At 46.4% G+C, this 17,139-nt stretch overlaps 1 protein-coding gene across 1 annotated transcript in view; it reads right to left on the reverse strand.

Moving 5' to 3' along the window:
- Positions 1 to 5,519: 5,519 nt before the first annotated feature.
- Positions 5,520 to 17,139, reverse strand: part of MTFR1L (mitochondrial fission regulator 1-like) — a 13,266-nt gene continuing 1,646 nt past the window's right edge. Inside the window, exons 2-6 of the mRNA XM_009882233.1 lie at positions 16,087 to 16,191; positions 14,540 to 14,649; positions 13,533 to 13,744; positions 10,243 to 10,555; positions 5,520 to 5,923 (exon numbers count right to left, since the gene is read on the reverse strand). Of these exons, the coding sequence (XP_009880535.1) occupies positions 5,818 to 5,923; positions 10,243 to 10,555; positions 13,533 to 13,744; positions 14,540 to 14,649; positions 16,087 to 16,191 (846 nt within the window). The 3' untranslated portion in view covers positions 5,520 to 5,817. The remainder of the gene's footprint in view (positions 5,924 to 10,242; positions 10,556 to 13,532; positions 13,745 to 14,539; positions 14,650 to 16,086; positions 16,192 to 17,139) is intronic.

Below are 17,139 nucleotides of genomic sequence, written 5' to 3' on the forward strand. Positions count from 1 at the left end.
GGTGCGATAGAGAAGGGTCTCGGGAGGTGCGAGAGGGGCGGGATGGGGTTGGCAGAGCTCGGAGGCCGTGGCAGGGCCGGGCCACCCGCCGCCTTGGTCCTGAGCATCCTGCTGTGGGTGACACTGCCTGAGCAGGGGGCGGACAAGGTGACCTCCACGGGCCTCTTCCCACCTCAGCGTTCTGTGATGGTGCCACAGGGAGAGCTGAAGCATTTAACAAAGGTGGGAACCGTGCCACGATGCTGGAAGAAGGGTAGAATTGTTTTTAATGGCATATGGTCGCTTTCCACTTGTTTCTTTCCCTCCCCAGTCTCTCGTAGCCAAGCCAAAGGCATCTAGTCGAGTTCTGGAATGGAAACACACCTCGGTCGCTTTCACGCAGACAAGCGCCTCTCAGCCACGCACCAAGCAAACCACCATCTCTGCCTTCTTCAGCGCACGGACAGGTACTGTGGAACAGCCTCTGCCCGTGTAGGAAAGTGGTTTCAGGCTGTAATAGGAAATCATCTCGCTTTATTTCTTGGCAGCTTTACTAAGCAGAAAAATACATTTTCTAGTGAAGAGGTTAAAGGCTTGAATTCCCAGAAATAATCTTATTGTGATGGTTAATCTAAATGCAGGCACCTTTTACAGTGTTAAGAGCGTTACTGTGCAAGTAACAGCAGTCACAGCCAGTCTTCACTGGAGAGCAATCTGGACTCTTAACGCAGCAGGCATTACTCCCTACAAAACTGGAGTTTTCAGAGGAACGTTGGGAAGCCTGGCTCTGCCCGAGCGCTGATCCAAACCGTCCAGATAGCAAAATGTCCAGGTCTGGGTTGCTGGTCGGTATGGCACAAAGGACAATCCAGTTGGGAACGCTGCTTGGGCTGGGGCAGGGTGTGGTCTGGGCAGGAGCACCAAACCCGGCCATGTCCTGTGGGCAGCTCTCGCTGCCCAGGGAAGGTGCAGCGTCCAGGGTGTTACGTGCCAGGTTTGTTCCAAACGATAGCAGCCCTAAATTGTTATTTAAATGCCCTTGGAATTATAGCCAGAAGTGAAAATTAATGTTACTTGGTTCAAACAAGCTCCCTGCAAGGGGAGTCAGCAGGAGGTGTGCGAGGAAAGCTTTTTATGAAGGGTTGGATAGAGCCTTTTCTAAAGAATGCAGTGTTTAATGTGAACTGAACCGATGAAGGAATCACAAGGGAACTGGAATATTTAAGCTAATTAAGTCAGCTCACAGCCTCTGAGCTTTTGAGGCTGCTTTTATGCTCTCGAATACAAGAAACTGGGATTTGTCTGTGGGTCTCAAATTAACAAATATGGAGAGAAAAGAAACAGATGCAGAAACCAGTAGTGTAGGATTGTGTTGCTGTTAGTATATTGTGAGTTGTGTGAGGGCTAGTTCATCACCACTGAACTCGTTTAGCAATATAGAGATGAGAGGAACCATTACATAAATTGTACAATTTAATTATTTGACAATTTTTGTGTTGTGACAGGGCCATTGACAGTATTTGCTTTGAATTTGTTATTCCTCCTCTTTTTTAATGTGTTGTGTGCTTTCTCCTTTTTTTTTTTTTTTTTTGTTTCATTCCCTCAGTGAATTGCATTCACTTATTCACTGTGTGTGTTTGGATTCATTGAATGCTGCTGCTGTTTGTCAGAAGGCTGTAGGATTTAAGATGCTGGAGTATTTCTTATTTGTATTTTTTTTCTGTTAGCATAACCTGAATTGAGGATGAGCTCTCTTATATTGAGAAGTTATATTGTATTTTATATTAAATGGTTTCAGAAGCAAATGTGGAACTTGACGCCTTCCGGCGATGAAGGCGAGCTGTAGACGTTTCACTGTGGAGTTTTGTGGGTGTGGTTTGTTTTTTTTTTTTGTAACTCTTGAGCTGCTGCTTTTAAAGGGAATGTCATAGGTGAACTGCCTGGAAAGCTGAGAGGAGGAAGGCAGAGAAGCTGGAGACTGCCACAACTGCAGACACAGCTCTTACATCTCACTTGAGGGAAGTTCACTTTTTGGAACTACTCCAGGGTTTTAGGCTGCCATTCAGTCGCAGCCTCAGCAGCACAAATGTAGATTGTTGTGAGGAGGTGGCAGGGCCCCTCCACAGGGCAGTTCTGAGTCAGGCATCAAGGAATGGTGCTGTGGATAGCGACTAACCCTGAGAAGCCTGTGTGCCAGCTCTGGCTTTAACCAAATCCGTGTTGTTTTCAGATGAAAAAGAAAATGCCAGGCCACCTCCTTTCATCCCAGGTAAAGATTGTAAAGAAAAAGGTATTTCTTTGGTTGATTTCCCTGTGAAGATTTTGGCTTTGCCACAGATGGAGGAAGCCCAGAAAGAACTGTTCAGAGCAGAGGTGGGGACGGTGCAGGGTACACCCCAGCGTCGTGCACAGAAAGCACCGGCCTCACCGACTACTGTGCCAGACTCTTCAGTGTCACAAGCAGAGTCCCACAGCAAGAGTGAAGCCTCCTGTGGGGCAGGAGAGGATTGCTGCTTCTTCAGCTTCACCCAGGATTCAGAGGGCAACCGGATCATCGCTCACAGAAATGTGTCCGATTTATTTGCTGGAGAAACAGTTTCAGCACGTGGCAGGGTCACGTCAGAGTGCGAGACAAACGAACGAGAGGACCAGCCGCTCCCAGAGGAGGCACAGACCGGACTTGATTTCCAGCCAAGGCTTGGTGCAAACCAGAGTAAGAAACCACACCAATCAAGTAGTGTTAATTCTTTATTTGATTTCACTGAGACTGAGAATATAAATCCTACTGTACCGCGGGACGGTACCTGGGCTGTTGGCTTCTATTCATCTCCACAAAGACCAGCTGGAGCACAGCCTCTGAGGGAGCGCAGCCTGAACGCTGGTGCCGGTTCAGCCGAGGAGGGATGGGGCAGTAAGAGGGGGCTGAGCAGTCCCTGCAGGCAGCTGTTCACCCAGGATTCCGAGGGGAACAGAGTAATCTCTCACCATGGCCAGAGCCTCCTATCTCCTCGCAAGGACAACGGCAGTGCTCACAGGCAGCGGCCAAACTCTCCCTACCGGGGCTGGTCCAGCCACGCTGCAAACAGGAGCCTGAGCAAACCAGGGGAGGAGCAGCTGGATGTGTGCTATGATTTACTGTTCACGCAGGATTCGGAAGGGAACAGAGTGATTAAACACTGGTAAGTGACCTTGAATAGGTCCCCTAATGACCGCTTGTGAAGCCTCAGGAAAGCATTTTTTTTGTAAGCAAGCAGTCAGAATTAGTTAAATGTACCCATTCTTTCTGTACGTGTGGTCTAGCCAGCACATGCAGTGGACCCATGCAACAGGCAGGACCTCTTTGTTCTCTGAAATTTTGATTTAATAAAAATAAAGCTTTGAAGGCATATGTTTGTAACGGTTTGACTGTTTCAATCACAATTACAGCTCGTGTGTGGCTAAGGCCTGGCTTTGGTACTGCCTGGGGCTGATGTGTGTCATGGTTCTGGTCAGCCTCAAAGCCCACATGGCTGTATTTCTCGGGATCCTGAAGTCCAAATGTAAAGGTTTTCTAGGCTCAGCTCAGGAACCACACCATCTGCTTCACCTTAGCGGCCTCGAGGAAGCACTTGGCTCAGCTGCATTCTGCTTAGCTGAGGACTGTGGTCGCACCAGCCCCTTTTCGTGACAGCTGGCGTGTATGGCAGCAAGGGGAGGTTCATGTTTTTCAGCTTGTGCGTCTGGAGCTGTGAAAGCTGCGCCTCTGCTAGCTGCGGGTGGAATCACAGCACTTAACTGCTGTTGCCAGACTTACCAGAGGTTTACAGCAAGGAAGACTGTGACAAAGAGGAGGGATTGTCACAGCAGGTCTGTTCTGGGTGAGTCTGAACTGCAGTCCTGACACTGGACTCACAGCTCTTTCACAGGCGGGGACACACGTGGCTGGAGTGGGCTGTGCCCTCAGGCTGAGTCCCTCTGTGCCCTGCTGAGGTGAAGAGCGGAGCAGTGAGCGCTGTGGGCTGCACTGACCACCAGTCAGTACTGGGTTTTCTGCGTATGGCAGCTGCGGCAGTGCTTCCTGTACGCTGCTTGTAGGGCCTGTTCAACATAACCCCCTGCTTTGGACACGCAGCATTTTGGATGGGTGTGCTTTAGATTGTATCTGTCCCTGAAGTGCAGGGACCAGCTGCTCAGAAACCCCAGGGGTCACACACAGCAGAAGCCATCTGTGACCACGATCACACTCCAGAACAACAGCCTCCTTTGTCAGCAGCAACCACCCAGTTTTTTTATTTTTTTTTTTTTATAAAGTGCTGAGTATGTCTTTAACACTGCAGGTGTTGCCATTTAAGCTATCTTTACTCTCAGTACAACAGACCAAACTGGATTTACATCATAGCCCAGAAGTTAACTGCTCTGATACACACCTACATCCAGCCTGCACATGGAGCACGTTCCCAGGAACAGGGACTCTTCATTACAGCTCCGCCTTGTCCGTAGGCAGGTGTATTCCTGCCAAAGGGTTACACAGTGGAGCCTTATTATTGGGACAGAGGGAGAACGATTGTATCCTCCAGGGTCTCTTCGTGTGCATCTGAGGGGGGAAAAACTGTAGCAACTCCCTGTAAAGCTGATTAAGTTGTAAAGGCTATTTCTGCTCCCACCTACTGAGTGGCCAGAGACAATACAAGTGCCTCTTCTCTCACTTTTAAGGTGGGGATGATGGTTTAATTTTTCAAGGGCCGAGGCCACAGTGGATTAGGAGAATCTTTGGTATCCAAGTACATTCATCTGCAGCATCACCAGCCAACACGTCCGCTGCAGCAGCCGAAATTCCACGCGCACCCCAACCTCTCTGCACTATAGGCACTGCTGCTGCTATGTGTGCAAATAATGTGCACATGAATAATATCAAGGACAACCACTGTCTTATTAAGGCTCCATTTTATATAAAGGAAAAAAATCATACTTTAAATACAGCCATGAGGAACATTGCAGAGAATGTGTAGCTGAAGGAAACCTCCTCCTCAGTGAGAACTGTAGCCACAGACAATGCCAAGTTCCTTCTTCCCTTTTCTCAGATCACAGCTCCTGTGGTGGGTGCTCGGTTCTTAGCATTGGTGGTTCAATAAATAGACCTTTTGAATGCTAAATAAAATACATTATCTGAATACAAGGACTATTAATGAAACATTACATTGCTGGCAAGAAATTAAGGCCATTCTGTCATGCAACCGTGGGGATAATTTGTGAGTTGAGAAAGATGAAGGGTATCCTAAAACCAGGCAACATCCCGCAGGGGTGAGCGAGTGGTTTGATCATCGACTGCCGTCGGGTCAGGCAGAGTTAGTGGGAAGACGCCTTTTACCACTGTGGTTCAACAACCTCCCGAACACTGAAAACGTGCAAGCGTTCATTAGCTTATTCTCAGTAACTCTGTACCATACTCAGAACAGAGAAAGAACGGGATGTTTGACACCCGTTTACACTGGAAATGGTAACTAGTTATATTGTAACAAGGCCCTTGTAAGTTAATGCTTAATTTGAACTTAAGGAAAATTGTAGGTAGAAAGAACGTCATCCAGCAACACTCATTGCACTCTTCAGAAGATCCTTATCAATAATCAACATCAAAATACAGGTGGAAAAGAATTTCCATCTTCTTAAAAAGTTTTTTCTTAAATATAACAATACATGGAAAACACACCAAATCCATAGGGTCTTTCCTAAGTAAGTGTCCGGTGCAGAAACCATTTCTAATTAAAAGAGGCAAAAGGCTCAATCCTTAGGAAGGCAGCTACTGTGGAGAAAATTTTGGGAGCATAACACTTTTGCTTACAGAGTTTAATGACAGTAACATCATTTCTCCTTCATGGACAGATCTTCATCCTTTAGGGCAAATTTTCTTCTCAGAACTTCTGCGATAAGAACAGCGGGGTCTTCCTCCTTCACTGAACTTCGGTTTCTACATGGAAGACAAAAGCACAGCAAACGAGTAAAGAGATGTGCCAGAGCTGACAGCTTACAGCTCTGCTTAGAGTCCTTAAAGTGTTTTTCTGCAGCCTTTATCATCGGCTTTTGTCACGAGTGGAGGAAGTGCAAGAACACCACAAAACAACAAAAAGTAGCTAAAAATTCAGACCTTTCGTGTTGGCTTTAGAAAACCTGGAGCTCAGTTTGTGGATCAAGGGGCATCCTGAAAATCTCAGCACCAAAGCTCTTCATAATTTTTATTCAACTGTGTCAATAACAGGTAAGTAAAATAAAACATCACGAGCTATTTACAGCCTACATCCCCTCGGTATAAATCTACAAGTGGTGTGGCGTTTGAGTTGAAGTCCTAGAACTAATTTTTAATTAATTTTGCTATACAACGGATATATACTTTTATATGTAAATACAGGGAATTGCAGGTATTTTAGAGGAGGGCTGGTATACGTTTCCCTCTGCTTAGCTACCGCGCTTGACTTTTTCTGTAGCATTCTATTCCCAGAGCACCCTGCCTCTTTCAACAAGTTCAGACGAGCAGTTCACTGCAGAAGTGTTAGTAGCTTATTTTACAAGAAGCTAAAACCCATTTTTTCCCCTCAGATCTTTGAATTGCTCACTAAGGTTTTGTTTGAAACCTGCAATAATAATTTCAGAGCTTAACTTTTTTTTTATAGCTGAAGTCCTCCCTTGGTTAGAAAACATTACGGGTGTTTTAAAAATTCCTAAGAGAAAAAATCCCCCCAAAGTATATCTATCCATGTTCACGAGGGGCGTGTTCTCAAATTAACAGTGAAGGCTTTAAGTAAGCTGTGTAAGATGCCATTGAGCTGCTCATGGGTAACCCTTAGTGCTACGTCAGATTTGTCTAATACATGTTCTTAATTTACAGTTGCATAAATGCATCACTATTTAAAAGATGATTTTGTAGCCAGAATCATGCCTTTGATTTCAGCCGGACAGAACTGTTCCTTCAGAAAAGGGTGCAGAGGAAGCTGCAGTAGAGGATCTGGAGCCCTCCCCAGACTGTTCCTTCCACACGGGTGAACCTGAGAATTCAGAGTTACCCACGTGTCCATCAGCTGCCTCTGAAGAGGAAGGGGGCAAACCGAGGCAGCCAGAGGAGGAGGCGACACTGACAGCAGTGAGGAGAGACAGCACTGACACAGCCTCGAGCTGTGCCGATCACAAGGCAAAGCTCTCCCAGGATGAGTGAAGAGACAGATAACCCACGCCGGGGTGAGAAAAGGAACCTCTCCTACCGAAGCGTACAAAGTCCTACAGCGAGGCACAACCAGCAGCAGACCACAGAGCACCAGCGTTCACCTTCAGTGTCTCAGCCCTTCACAGCCGCTCGAGGGTTGAGGAAATAACCGTGGAAAGATTAAGTTGTTCAGCCCCGTACCAGTAGTACTTACAAATAAAAGTGTACTCACAGTCCGAGCAGCTCCTCACGCTACTCGTCTCCCCCCCGGCCGAGCGCGTGGCTCAGCAGGCACACCACTCAGCCACTGCCCGCGCAGGCGGCACCACAGACACTGCCACAGGCTCTAGTTCACATCTGTCGAAACACGCACATTTCTGCAAGCGTTTCTCACTCATTCCTGAAGCTTCCAAGGTTGTGTTTAAGCACCGAGTCCTAAGTAGGAGCATCAGAGAAGCATCTATGTAGTTATCTCGTTAAGCGTCATTTGGTACCTTCATCCACTTAAAGAGTACATGATCCTTTTAAGTGTTACCAGCGCTGCGTATCTACACCAGCAAATCCGCTTGGCATAACCTAACAGCACATCCGCACAGTGAGCGCAGCGGTAGAAGTGTGGGGCTGCTCATAAAACTCACGGACACTGGAGGATTGTGTCTAGGAATTAAAGCTCATCAAGTAATGAACAGCAGTGATTTATTTAATGGAATTTTTCAACTACCTATGACTCTTCACACGGCTTTAATTAAGCTGTAATAACCATATCCTAAAACGTCACTGTTGCACGTAGGAGGCAAGTTAGAGGCTGAGACAGAGATGAGAGGAAAACAGTTCAGCCCCAGCAAGAAACGGTCTCGAGCTTTTCTATTAAAGCATTCCTGGCCTTGACGCAAGCAGCAGCAGCAGCAGCGAGGGTGACCCAGCTCATCAGTCACGCCATCGCAAGAGGAGAAAGGGGTCCCAGTGATTCAGTTCCTTTGCCCACTGTACCCCAGTGAGGAGGCGTTTGGCAGCCATCCCCCCCCCCCCCCCAAAGTGTTCCACAGTACAAAATCCTTGCTCTCCCCCGTCCCCCGTAACGTTAAAATCAGTGCTGTTGGTAAATCCTGCCCTTGTGCACAAGTCATCTCTCCCTCCCCCTCATGCACACAGCTTCTCTCCCACGGTAACGGCAAGATCAAACGCCGTCACCCACTATTAGCTGTTCTCATACATTCTGTTGAGGAAATTGAAGTCAAATGGTGACCCATTACACTGCAACGTTCCCTGTCACCTACACGCTGTTTTTCACGCAGGATCAGCTACGTGGCTGCTGAGGACACACTCACACACCCCACAACTGCCACATGCAGAAGGGTAACACAGACAGCGCATTATCCCAGCTTCAGCACAACACCCGCTAACTGCCCAGCATGCAAACCGGGCTGTGGCTAACAAACACTCTGACATACAAGTCACGTTTTCGTTTCTGCCTCATGGACTTGCTTCAGCCCTCCTCAAAGGCTTCGTAAAGGGCCTCCCCCCAGTCAGCGCCCGGCTCCTCGCGATTCCGCCAGGGCTGGCAGGAGCCCTGCTGGCATAGCCAGGCGTGGATAAGAAGTGCCTCGGATCTCCCTACCGTAATCTGTATTTGTACAAGTGGATTTTTTTCCCCCCGAATAATGCATGTTTCCCTGTCTTCATCTGGCACAGATGGTGGCAGTTTTCTTACCCTGAAGAGTCTGCTTCCATAGAAGGCTGACATACCAGTCTGCACTAATTGGAAGACTGATAATTATGTTGTTACACGTGAATGCTTAGTCCTACAGGTACACGTGTTTCTGATAAAGTTAAAACATTACATGTCACAACATGAAGCATCTGCAAGTTTTTCCGGATTCAACAGAGCCCCTGAATGACCATGAGTATGGCACAGGTAAGTTACCTGAAACCCAACGCAAACCTCTCGAGTCGCACACAACTGCAGGTATTTTTTCTTGAGAATTCTCTCTCCCTTTGACTAATAATGCAGAATTATTTTTGGATGCCCAAAGCACTGCTTTGCAACAGACAGAAAGAAAGAAGAGGAGCAATTCACCTGTGGTCCATGAATTCTACTCACCCTCCAGAAAGGTTATAGGCATTTATATAAAGCAAGTGAGCGTTTAAGCTTTCAGTAATATTTAACACTTAGGAAAACCAGAGCAAAAGGGTACAGTGTGAATTATGGATGTGTAATACCATACTGACGTTTTGCATGCAAGCTGAATGTATTTCTCTCATTTGACTATATAATTCTTTCAGTGCTGAGAATTTAATTTCTTTTAAACTGAATTAGGCAAAGAAATGGTGAACATGCAACATGTTATTTTTGGCCCAGAATCTTACTTGCACAACATAACGGCTGGATAGGTCTTCAGGCTGAAAAACGTGGAAACTGAACTTTATCACTGTGATTTCACAGGTGAGATGAAGGCTCACAGGAAAGAAACTACTTTATCAGCGGGGCAGAATCCTGTCTCAGCCATGCAGCAGCTGGCACGTCAGCAGCCTGAGGCGCTCTCATGATCAATGTGTAAACTCATCAAGAGACAAGTGAAAACTCACGCTGCCCACGCTCAGTGCTGGGCCAGAGGCAAAAGCTGAGAAGCTGAAAAGTTCCGTGTGTTAATTCCTGCATGTGCCACACGGAAAAGGTGCCGAGCTTCCCAACTGCTTGGGGCTGCAGGATGGTCTGAGCACCTGGAACCGTTGCAAGCAGAGCGAGCAGTGCGGCCCCCACGGACAGTTGCCAATACACACGATTCTGGTTTTCATCTGGGAAAAGTTAAGGTTTTTTTTCAGGTGAACAAGCTGAAGCAGCCAAACATGGTGCTAATTGGTTTAAGTGCCCCTCCATTGCTTTCTATCCAGGCAGGTAAGCCATCATTAAAAAAAACCAACCCAGAAACATTAACGGTTAGCAAGTTCTGCTACAAACAGGTATTTCCCCCCTGTGAATCATGAATATAGAGCAGCATCAACAAGCAGTGAATCCAGTGTCCAGTGTCCACAATGATTTGACCACCAGCACCAAAAAGATATAAAATCAGGAGAATTGAGGAAGTACTTACAAGTCTTTGCTCTGCTTCATCCTATGAATGTCTTTAAGAATGCCCATCATGTCTGCAAAACTGCTGGCCTTTGAAAGAGACACGGAATCTTCCTCGTCAGGATCCTTTGGTTCTGGTTTACAACACTCGGAGGTTGTAGAACAAAGCATGGAGACCGACGGGAGGTCGGGGCTTTCGAGTTCTGCCTCCTCCTCTGTGATATCGCTAATGACAAAGGAAGTTGTAGATTGGAAAGAGGGTCCAAAACAAGGTAAAGGAGAAGATGCATTTGAACTTCCTGGAGATAGTAAATCTGGTGTTAATGAAGCAGAAGCTGAAAAAGAAAACAATATAGGTGGATAGATAAGCTAATGCCAAACCATGTAGATATTTTTTTCCCCCAAACAAACAGAATATAAATCAAGAGGCATCGTCAGCCAGCCTCCCCCATGCTCTAAGAAAACAAATTTATCATATTGTTACCCTCCATGTCCACTCTGCTTCCTATGACACCATGTTGCAACACAAGACCTTCTCCAGTATCTTTTATCCCACCAATCCCCTAACGTATCTCTATTCCTATCGTGCCCGTCACTGTATCACCCCTCCAGCTCACACACTGCACCCCGTCCCTGCAGCAGTCAGGCAATGTTTACTTTTTCCGTTTTTACAGATAAGAAATGGAAGAACAGAGATTTAGTTGCTGCTCAGGGTCACAGAGGGAGCCTGTGTCAGAATGTCAGTCTTAATTGTCTTAACTCTTCTCCTCTCTTTCTTCATCGCCTTGAGAACTGTTTGCCTTTCTTTTCCTTTTGGACTCCTTCCCCTGTAACCACTACCCCGGTGAGAATGCAGAGCTGGTTCAGGAGCTCCAGCATTTTACACTAGATGGTCCCAGCAATTCGCTGTGTGACTGCAGTCCTTCTGACCCATTTGGCTTTCCATCACCATCTGTACAATGAGAATAGCATCCACCTATCCCACAGGGCACATGGGATTTATTTGTTCATGCTTTAAAATGCAGCGAGGGGAAGAACAGCTATATAAATTCCGAGTGTTATTAAGTGAAAACGAGTTAGGTATTTCCAGTGTAAAACCTTAAGGGAAAGCAACTACAAACCCAGAAAAATGCTCAGTGCACATCTCCTTGAGAGCACCTCCCTATATTGAAAACAAACTGTACCTGAAAGCACTAATGCCCTTGGCCTCAAGAGTAAACTTGTAGATAGTTATCAATTTCCAATTAAGGGATTTCTCTAACAGTATATAATAAAGCAGATTGTACAATATTTCTTTTTTGACATCAATCTTTCCAAACTAAGCTTGCTAAATAGTTATCTCCTTCATCAGATTACCGAGCCACAGCTCAGCCCTAAATCACTGCTCCCCGTTATTGACTTAGAGGACGTGAAGTCAATACAAACTGTTCTCAAATGCCAGCTGATAACAACCAGGCACACTGCTGAGTAGAGAGGGAGAGAAAAAGGTATTAAATGATTAAATCATTTTTCTCCCATCTGGATCTCTAATTTTCCTCATTATTACCCTCCTTGAATTAAAGCAGACTTTTCGAGCACACAGCTTAAGCAACTGTAGAGCTGAGACAGCACTTAGAAGGAAAAAAAAAAAAAAAAATCACAGAATTTCCCTTGTTCTTCATTCCAATTTGGTTGTTCCTCTCATCTTGCATAAAGAAGAAAGAGGATACACGCAGCTTCTCTGATGCCTTGTTTTATGCCTATTCCCTGCAGAGTTGAGGGCAATGCGGCTCCCTCACCCCCAGAGAGGCTTCACTTCACCATGCTGCTGCCAGAGTGGCACACGGGATCCCGTGTACTGTGACAGCACCAAAGACGACACGAAACACCAGCACATGCATTATCTCACAACAGCCATTTACCACGGAAGTGAACAAATATCTTGTCTAAACACAACTTCACATGCCAAAAAAATATATATATTCTCACGTGGTGGTATATATATTTACACTATTTATATCAAATAGATTCTTACGAGTCCATTGACCGTCACAGAACTGAAAAAGAACCCCAAGTCTCCCATGTAGAAACCAGCATTTCAACTAAATCAAACACCACAACTCTGCTTCATGTTCAAATGCATTTATGGCTCCTGGATAGCTGAATCGAATATAATCAGCCATTAAAGCTGCAAGTCCCTTGGGGCTACAATAATCAGACAACCACATCATCTTTTGTAGATCACAAAGATTTGATCTCGTGCACACACTACACAGTACAGCGCAAAGGAGCAATCTGAGAATGAAAAAAAAAAATATTTGCTTTCAGATATAGGATAAGGACGGTTTCATCAGCCACTATTACCCATCATAAACAGGAATTAACCCGCCTGATATCATCTCAAGTGTGGCACAATCTTGTTTGGTGGTGGTGGTTTTTTTTTTAAAGTAATGGGAAGAATTATAGGTCCTTCTTTTCCTCTGGAAAGCAGCCATAACACAGCTGTTGCCTTGATTATTGGCAAAAGTATTCTGCATAAAAGAAATGCAGCTTTTAAGAAAAACTGTCTTCAAGAAGGACTAAATTCCTTTAGTTTGCAAAACTGTTCAATGTTTTTGAGTTAGGAGATCAACAACTCTGCCTTCTGAATACTCCGTAAATAGATATCAAGGTATTTCTACCTTACTAGTTGCCACACTCTAAACCAGCAAGTGGTTTTAGCAAGACTTGTAGAACCACTGAATTTGGATCCTACCAAATATCTCAATATTTTCAGAGCTGAGTATACAGGAAAAGCCAGGAAAGGAAGAGAATAAGTCTCTCCTCATGGTTCAGTTTGGCAGCTAAAACATAGCTTACAAATTTACTAAAGGACATAAAGAAAGCAGTTCAGCTAGGCTTTTCCCCAAATACCTCATTCGCTACAGAAATGGCACTGTCATTTTCACAACAGAAACAAACACCTACATCTCACTCCTACCCAAATCAAGACATAACCCTCGTGCTCAGGGCCCATATGGAGCAGGAACGGCAAGAATACACCAATGTTTTCACGAAACAAGGTGTTTGAGATGAGCCGGCCTCTAGATCAAATGCAGTCACAAAGCAGCACGTGGTATTTCTTAAAAACAAGCTGGAATCCTCCAATGAAACAGATGTAAACATCTAAGCACAGAACGAGCACTGAGCTGACACCAAAGATGGCATCCCACCAACGGGAGCCACAGCTCAGCTGGAAAAACAACACCCAAGTCTGGTTTGTACACAAGAAATAACACGGTTCGCTACCCCAGCCCTTCTCATTCAACAACAAAAAGCTCATAGTATTCCTACCTGACTCTGCAGCGACTATTTTAGCTATCTGACTCCGAAGGTGACTCAGCTCATCCTGGAGCTCTGTTGTTCGGCTCAGTGCTGGTAAACCAGGTTTCTTCAAGGCGAGCAGCTTCTCCTCCTGCTTCCTCAGGTTGGGAACTGAAGCGTTTCGCTGTATAACAGTGAAGGGACTCGGCTTCCACTTGTGCTTCAGCGGGCGAGTGTCACTTCTACAGGACAAAAACCTGTTGCTCATTTACAAGGTCCAGACCCCTCTGTGACAACAATGCTCAGCAACACTCTGCCTCCACCTCAGGACAGCAGACACCTTCAACCCAACAAATTAAGCCTCTGCACCACTAAATCTGTGTATCACCATATAGATATGCTGTGCCACTGTATGTGCTCTCTCTGCGTTACAAGGAACAGAAAGTCTGTCACAGAAATCATGACCCAACGGCACAAGATGCGGTGAGAGGACGCAGGGACAAAAGCTTGGGCATGCTCGCATGGTTTCAAGTCATTTCTCTCCCAGTAACTGTGTCTCCATATGCTCTGGGTACACGTAGGAAATGTCACTTACCCATTAACTTTTGCCTCTGATTTCAAAGTCCAATTTATCTTTCACAAGATACCTATTACTATTGCCCTGCTTTAAGGACAAAAGTTAAACGGACCAGAACCAAACTCCTGGGGACAGAGCATTTCAATCCCAGGAGAACTCAACTCTTCAACTTTCTAACCAGAAAATACCACAGATCGGGAGGTCTCTCTGCACAGATCTTTCAGTGAGTAAAATATGGTATGGCACAGGCTCTTAGCACTTCCTACAGAATTCCTCCCAGGGTCCTTTGTCTATTTTTTTTTTTTTTCTCCTGGCTCTTGGGGAAAATGTCTTTCAACTGGCACCAGATCAGACCTTGGGGACTGGAAGTTGTGAGCATTTGATCAATGTCTGGCCTATGCTGTGCAAAATAAACCAGTGTATAAAAATAAGGAGCAGCAGACACAAAGAGGAAACCAACCTGACTCTGGCATATGTTTCTTCATCATCTGCTGCTATCCACACAATGTCTGCCAAGGTGGGGACTGGAGGGACGTCATTTAAATAGAGATCTGAAACATTTGGTAGAACCTAAGAAGAAGAAAGTTGCATTAAGAAGACAGTGATCCCATCTGCTGAAGCCACCCCAGATGCACTGCACAGGCTGTCAGAGCCTTTACCCTCCACACCAGGTCAGCAAGCTGCATCTGTCAGATGTGTGACACCACCATTTGGCTTATAGAAACACAGCGCTTCCATCTGTTGGCTTCTGCACGTGTTTTTAGGTGCATTGCTGCGCTCTGTGAGGCTGAGCAGCAAGGCAGCAAAGGGACACTTGATACAGCTTAGCCCACTGCCAAGGCCACGTGCAACACTTTGCCACTGCAAGTCCCAGTGCTGCCCTTGAGCTTAAATAGTGACGTAAGCGTTTCCACAAACCCTGGTTTACTGTTTAGGAAACAGACCCAGAGGGCATGTGGCTTGCTGGAGGTCATACAGTGAAGCACTGGTTCTGCAACTCCTTGTTTCTGTCTCCTCTAGCTTGCTAACCCAGTCCACAGACACTACTTGAGGAGGGATTTTGCTCGACAATGATCAATTTACAAGAACAGAATTTCAAAAGCAAAGAATTAAAAAACCCACCTTTCTATACTGCTACATGAGTTTTGTGAATACAACTCTGCAGGGTGGACAGAATCACAGAATTACAGAATGGTCAGGGTTGGAAGGTCCCTCTGGACCCCCCCCAGTGCCCCCCCCTGCCAGAGCAGGGGCACCTCCAGCAGTGGCACAGGACGGCGTCCGGGCGGGTTTGGGATGGCTCCAGAGGGGGAGACTCCCCCACCTCTCTGGGCAGCCTCTGCCACTGCTCTGCCGCCCTCACAGCAGAGAAGGCCCTCCTCAGGTGGAGATGGACCTGCCGATGGTCACCTCTGTGCCCGTTCCCTCTTGTCCTGTCACTGGGCACCGCTGAACAAAGACTGTTCCCATCCCCCTGGCACCCTCCCTTTGGGGATTGATGAGCATTAATAAGATCTCCCCTCAGTCTTCTTTTCTCTAGACTAAAAAGACACAAGTCTCTGTCTTTCCTCATAAGATAGATGTTCTACCTTTGTAGCCCTTTGCTGCACCCTCTCCAGCAGTTCCCTGTCCTTCTTGAACTGGGGAGCCCAGCACTGGACACAACACGGCCTCACCAGGGCAGAGCAGAGGGGAAGGATGACCTCCCTCCACCTGCTGGCCACACTCTTCTTGATGCCCCCCAGGATGCCATTGGCCCTCTTGGCCACCAGGGCACATTGCTGGCTCATGGGCATCCTGTTGTCCACCAGGACTCCCAGGTCCCTCTCCACAGAGCTGCTCTCCAGGAGCTCAGCCCCCAACCTGTACTGATGCATGGGGTTATTCCTCCCCAGATGCAGTACCCTACACTTGCCCTTGTTGAAGCAGCTTGTGACAGTGCCTTGCCGTGCTCTAGAGCAGCAGCTTCCTATGCGCCATCACCAAACCCCTTACGAGTCCACTTACCTCAAAGGTTGCTCTGGGACAGGGTTTTAAAGGGAGGTTTGATCCGATCCTCCTGACAACACTGCGTGCTGAGCCATGGGGTTTGTTCTGCCATATGGGGATTGTCTACAAGAAACCATGTGATATAATTAATATTTCATATCAGTTGTCCTTCTTAAAATTTAATAAATTGGAAATTGTCCCATACAACCTACTCAAGAGCTCTGACCTCTGACTTTTTATTTGTCGACTGATACTTTTAATTGGGAACCTACTAATAACTAAGGTCCTCATTCCATAAAACGGCATTTCCGCTGAAGACACATTAAAATCAGCCAGTTACTAAGGGGCATTTTAAACAAGGCTGTAGTATTTTCAGAACCGAAGACTAAAAGTGCTCAGTAACAGATGCTGAGCTTCAAATGAAAACACGCCAAAAGGAGGAAAACAGCATCACATGAGGGGCCCAGAAGAAAAATTAGACCAGAAGAAAGTCTCACTTAAAGGGACAGTCTCACTTCCACATGATCTTTAATACCAGCAGTACTGATAATCCTGTGAACATCTTCTGTATGATGGCAAAGCGACAGTGTATGCAACGCCTATCCCAACTGAGGGCTGATGAGAACAGCCTTGGAGGGTGTTTTCAGAGAGAGCAAATGTTTTAGTGATCTCTGGATACTTTTGAAACAGATTCAAGGGGTGAAGTTCTGTCCTTTGACCGCGTTCCCCTCTGCCAGTTTTACGGCCATCACAGGCTCTCGTGACAGGAGGCAGCACGCGACTCTGGACAGCAAATACCATAATGACAAACTGGAATTCAAGCAGGTTATTTCGTTCAGTCCACCAAAAAATCCATTAACGAATTCATCACTGGAGATTGTTACACACACAATGCCTAAACGCTGGTCTTATGCCATTAGATTTAAAATTCCTGATGTGTGTTTTAAAATTGAATCTCCGAGCTGGGAGTGCACTTACTGCTGTGACGGCCGCTCTGGCTACCGGCCACGGGGAAGGAATGGGCCGGGGGTGGGGAAAGGGGCCCGGACGGGGGTTGGAAGCGGCCCGGGG

This window comes from Charadrius vociferus, unplaced genomic scaffold (genome assembly GCF_000708025.1).
Source record: "Charadrius vociferus isolate BGI_N301 unplaced genomic scaffold, ASM70802v2 scaffold613, whole genome shotgun sequence".
Taxonomy (NCBI): Eukaryota; Metazoa; Chordata; class Aves; order Charadriiformes; family Charadriidae; genus Charadrius; species Charadrius vociferus.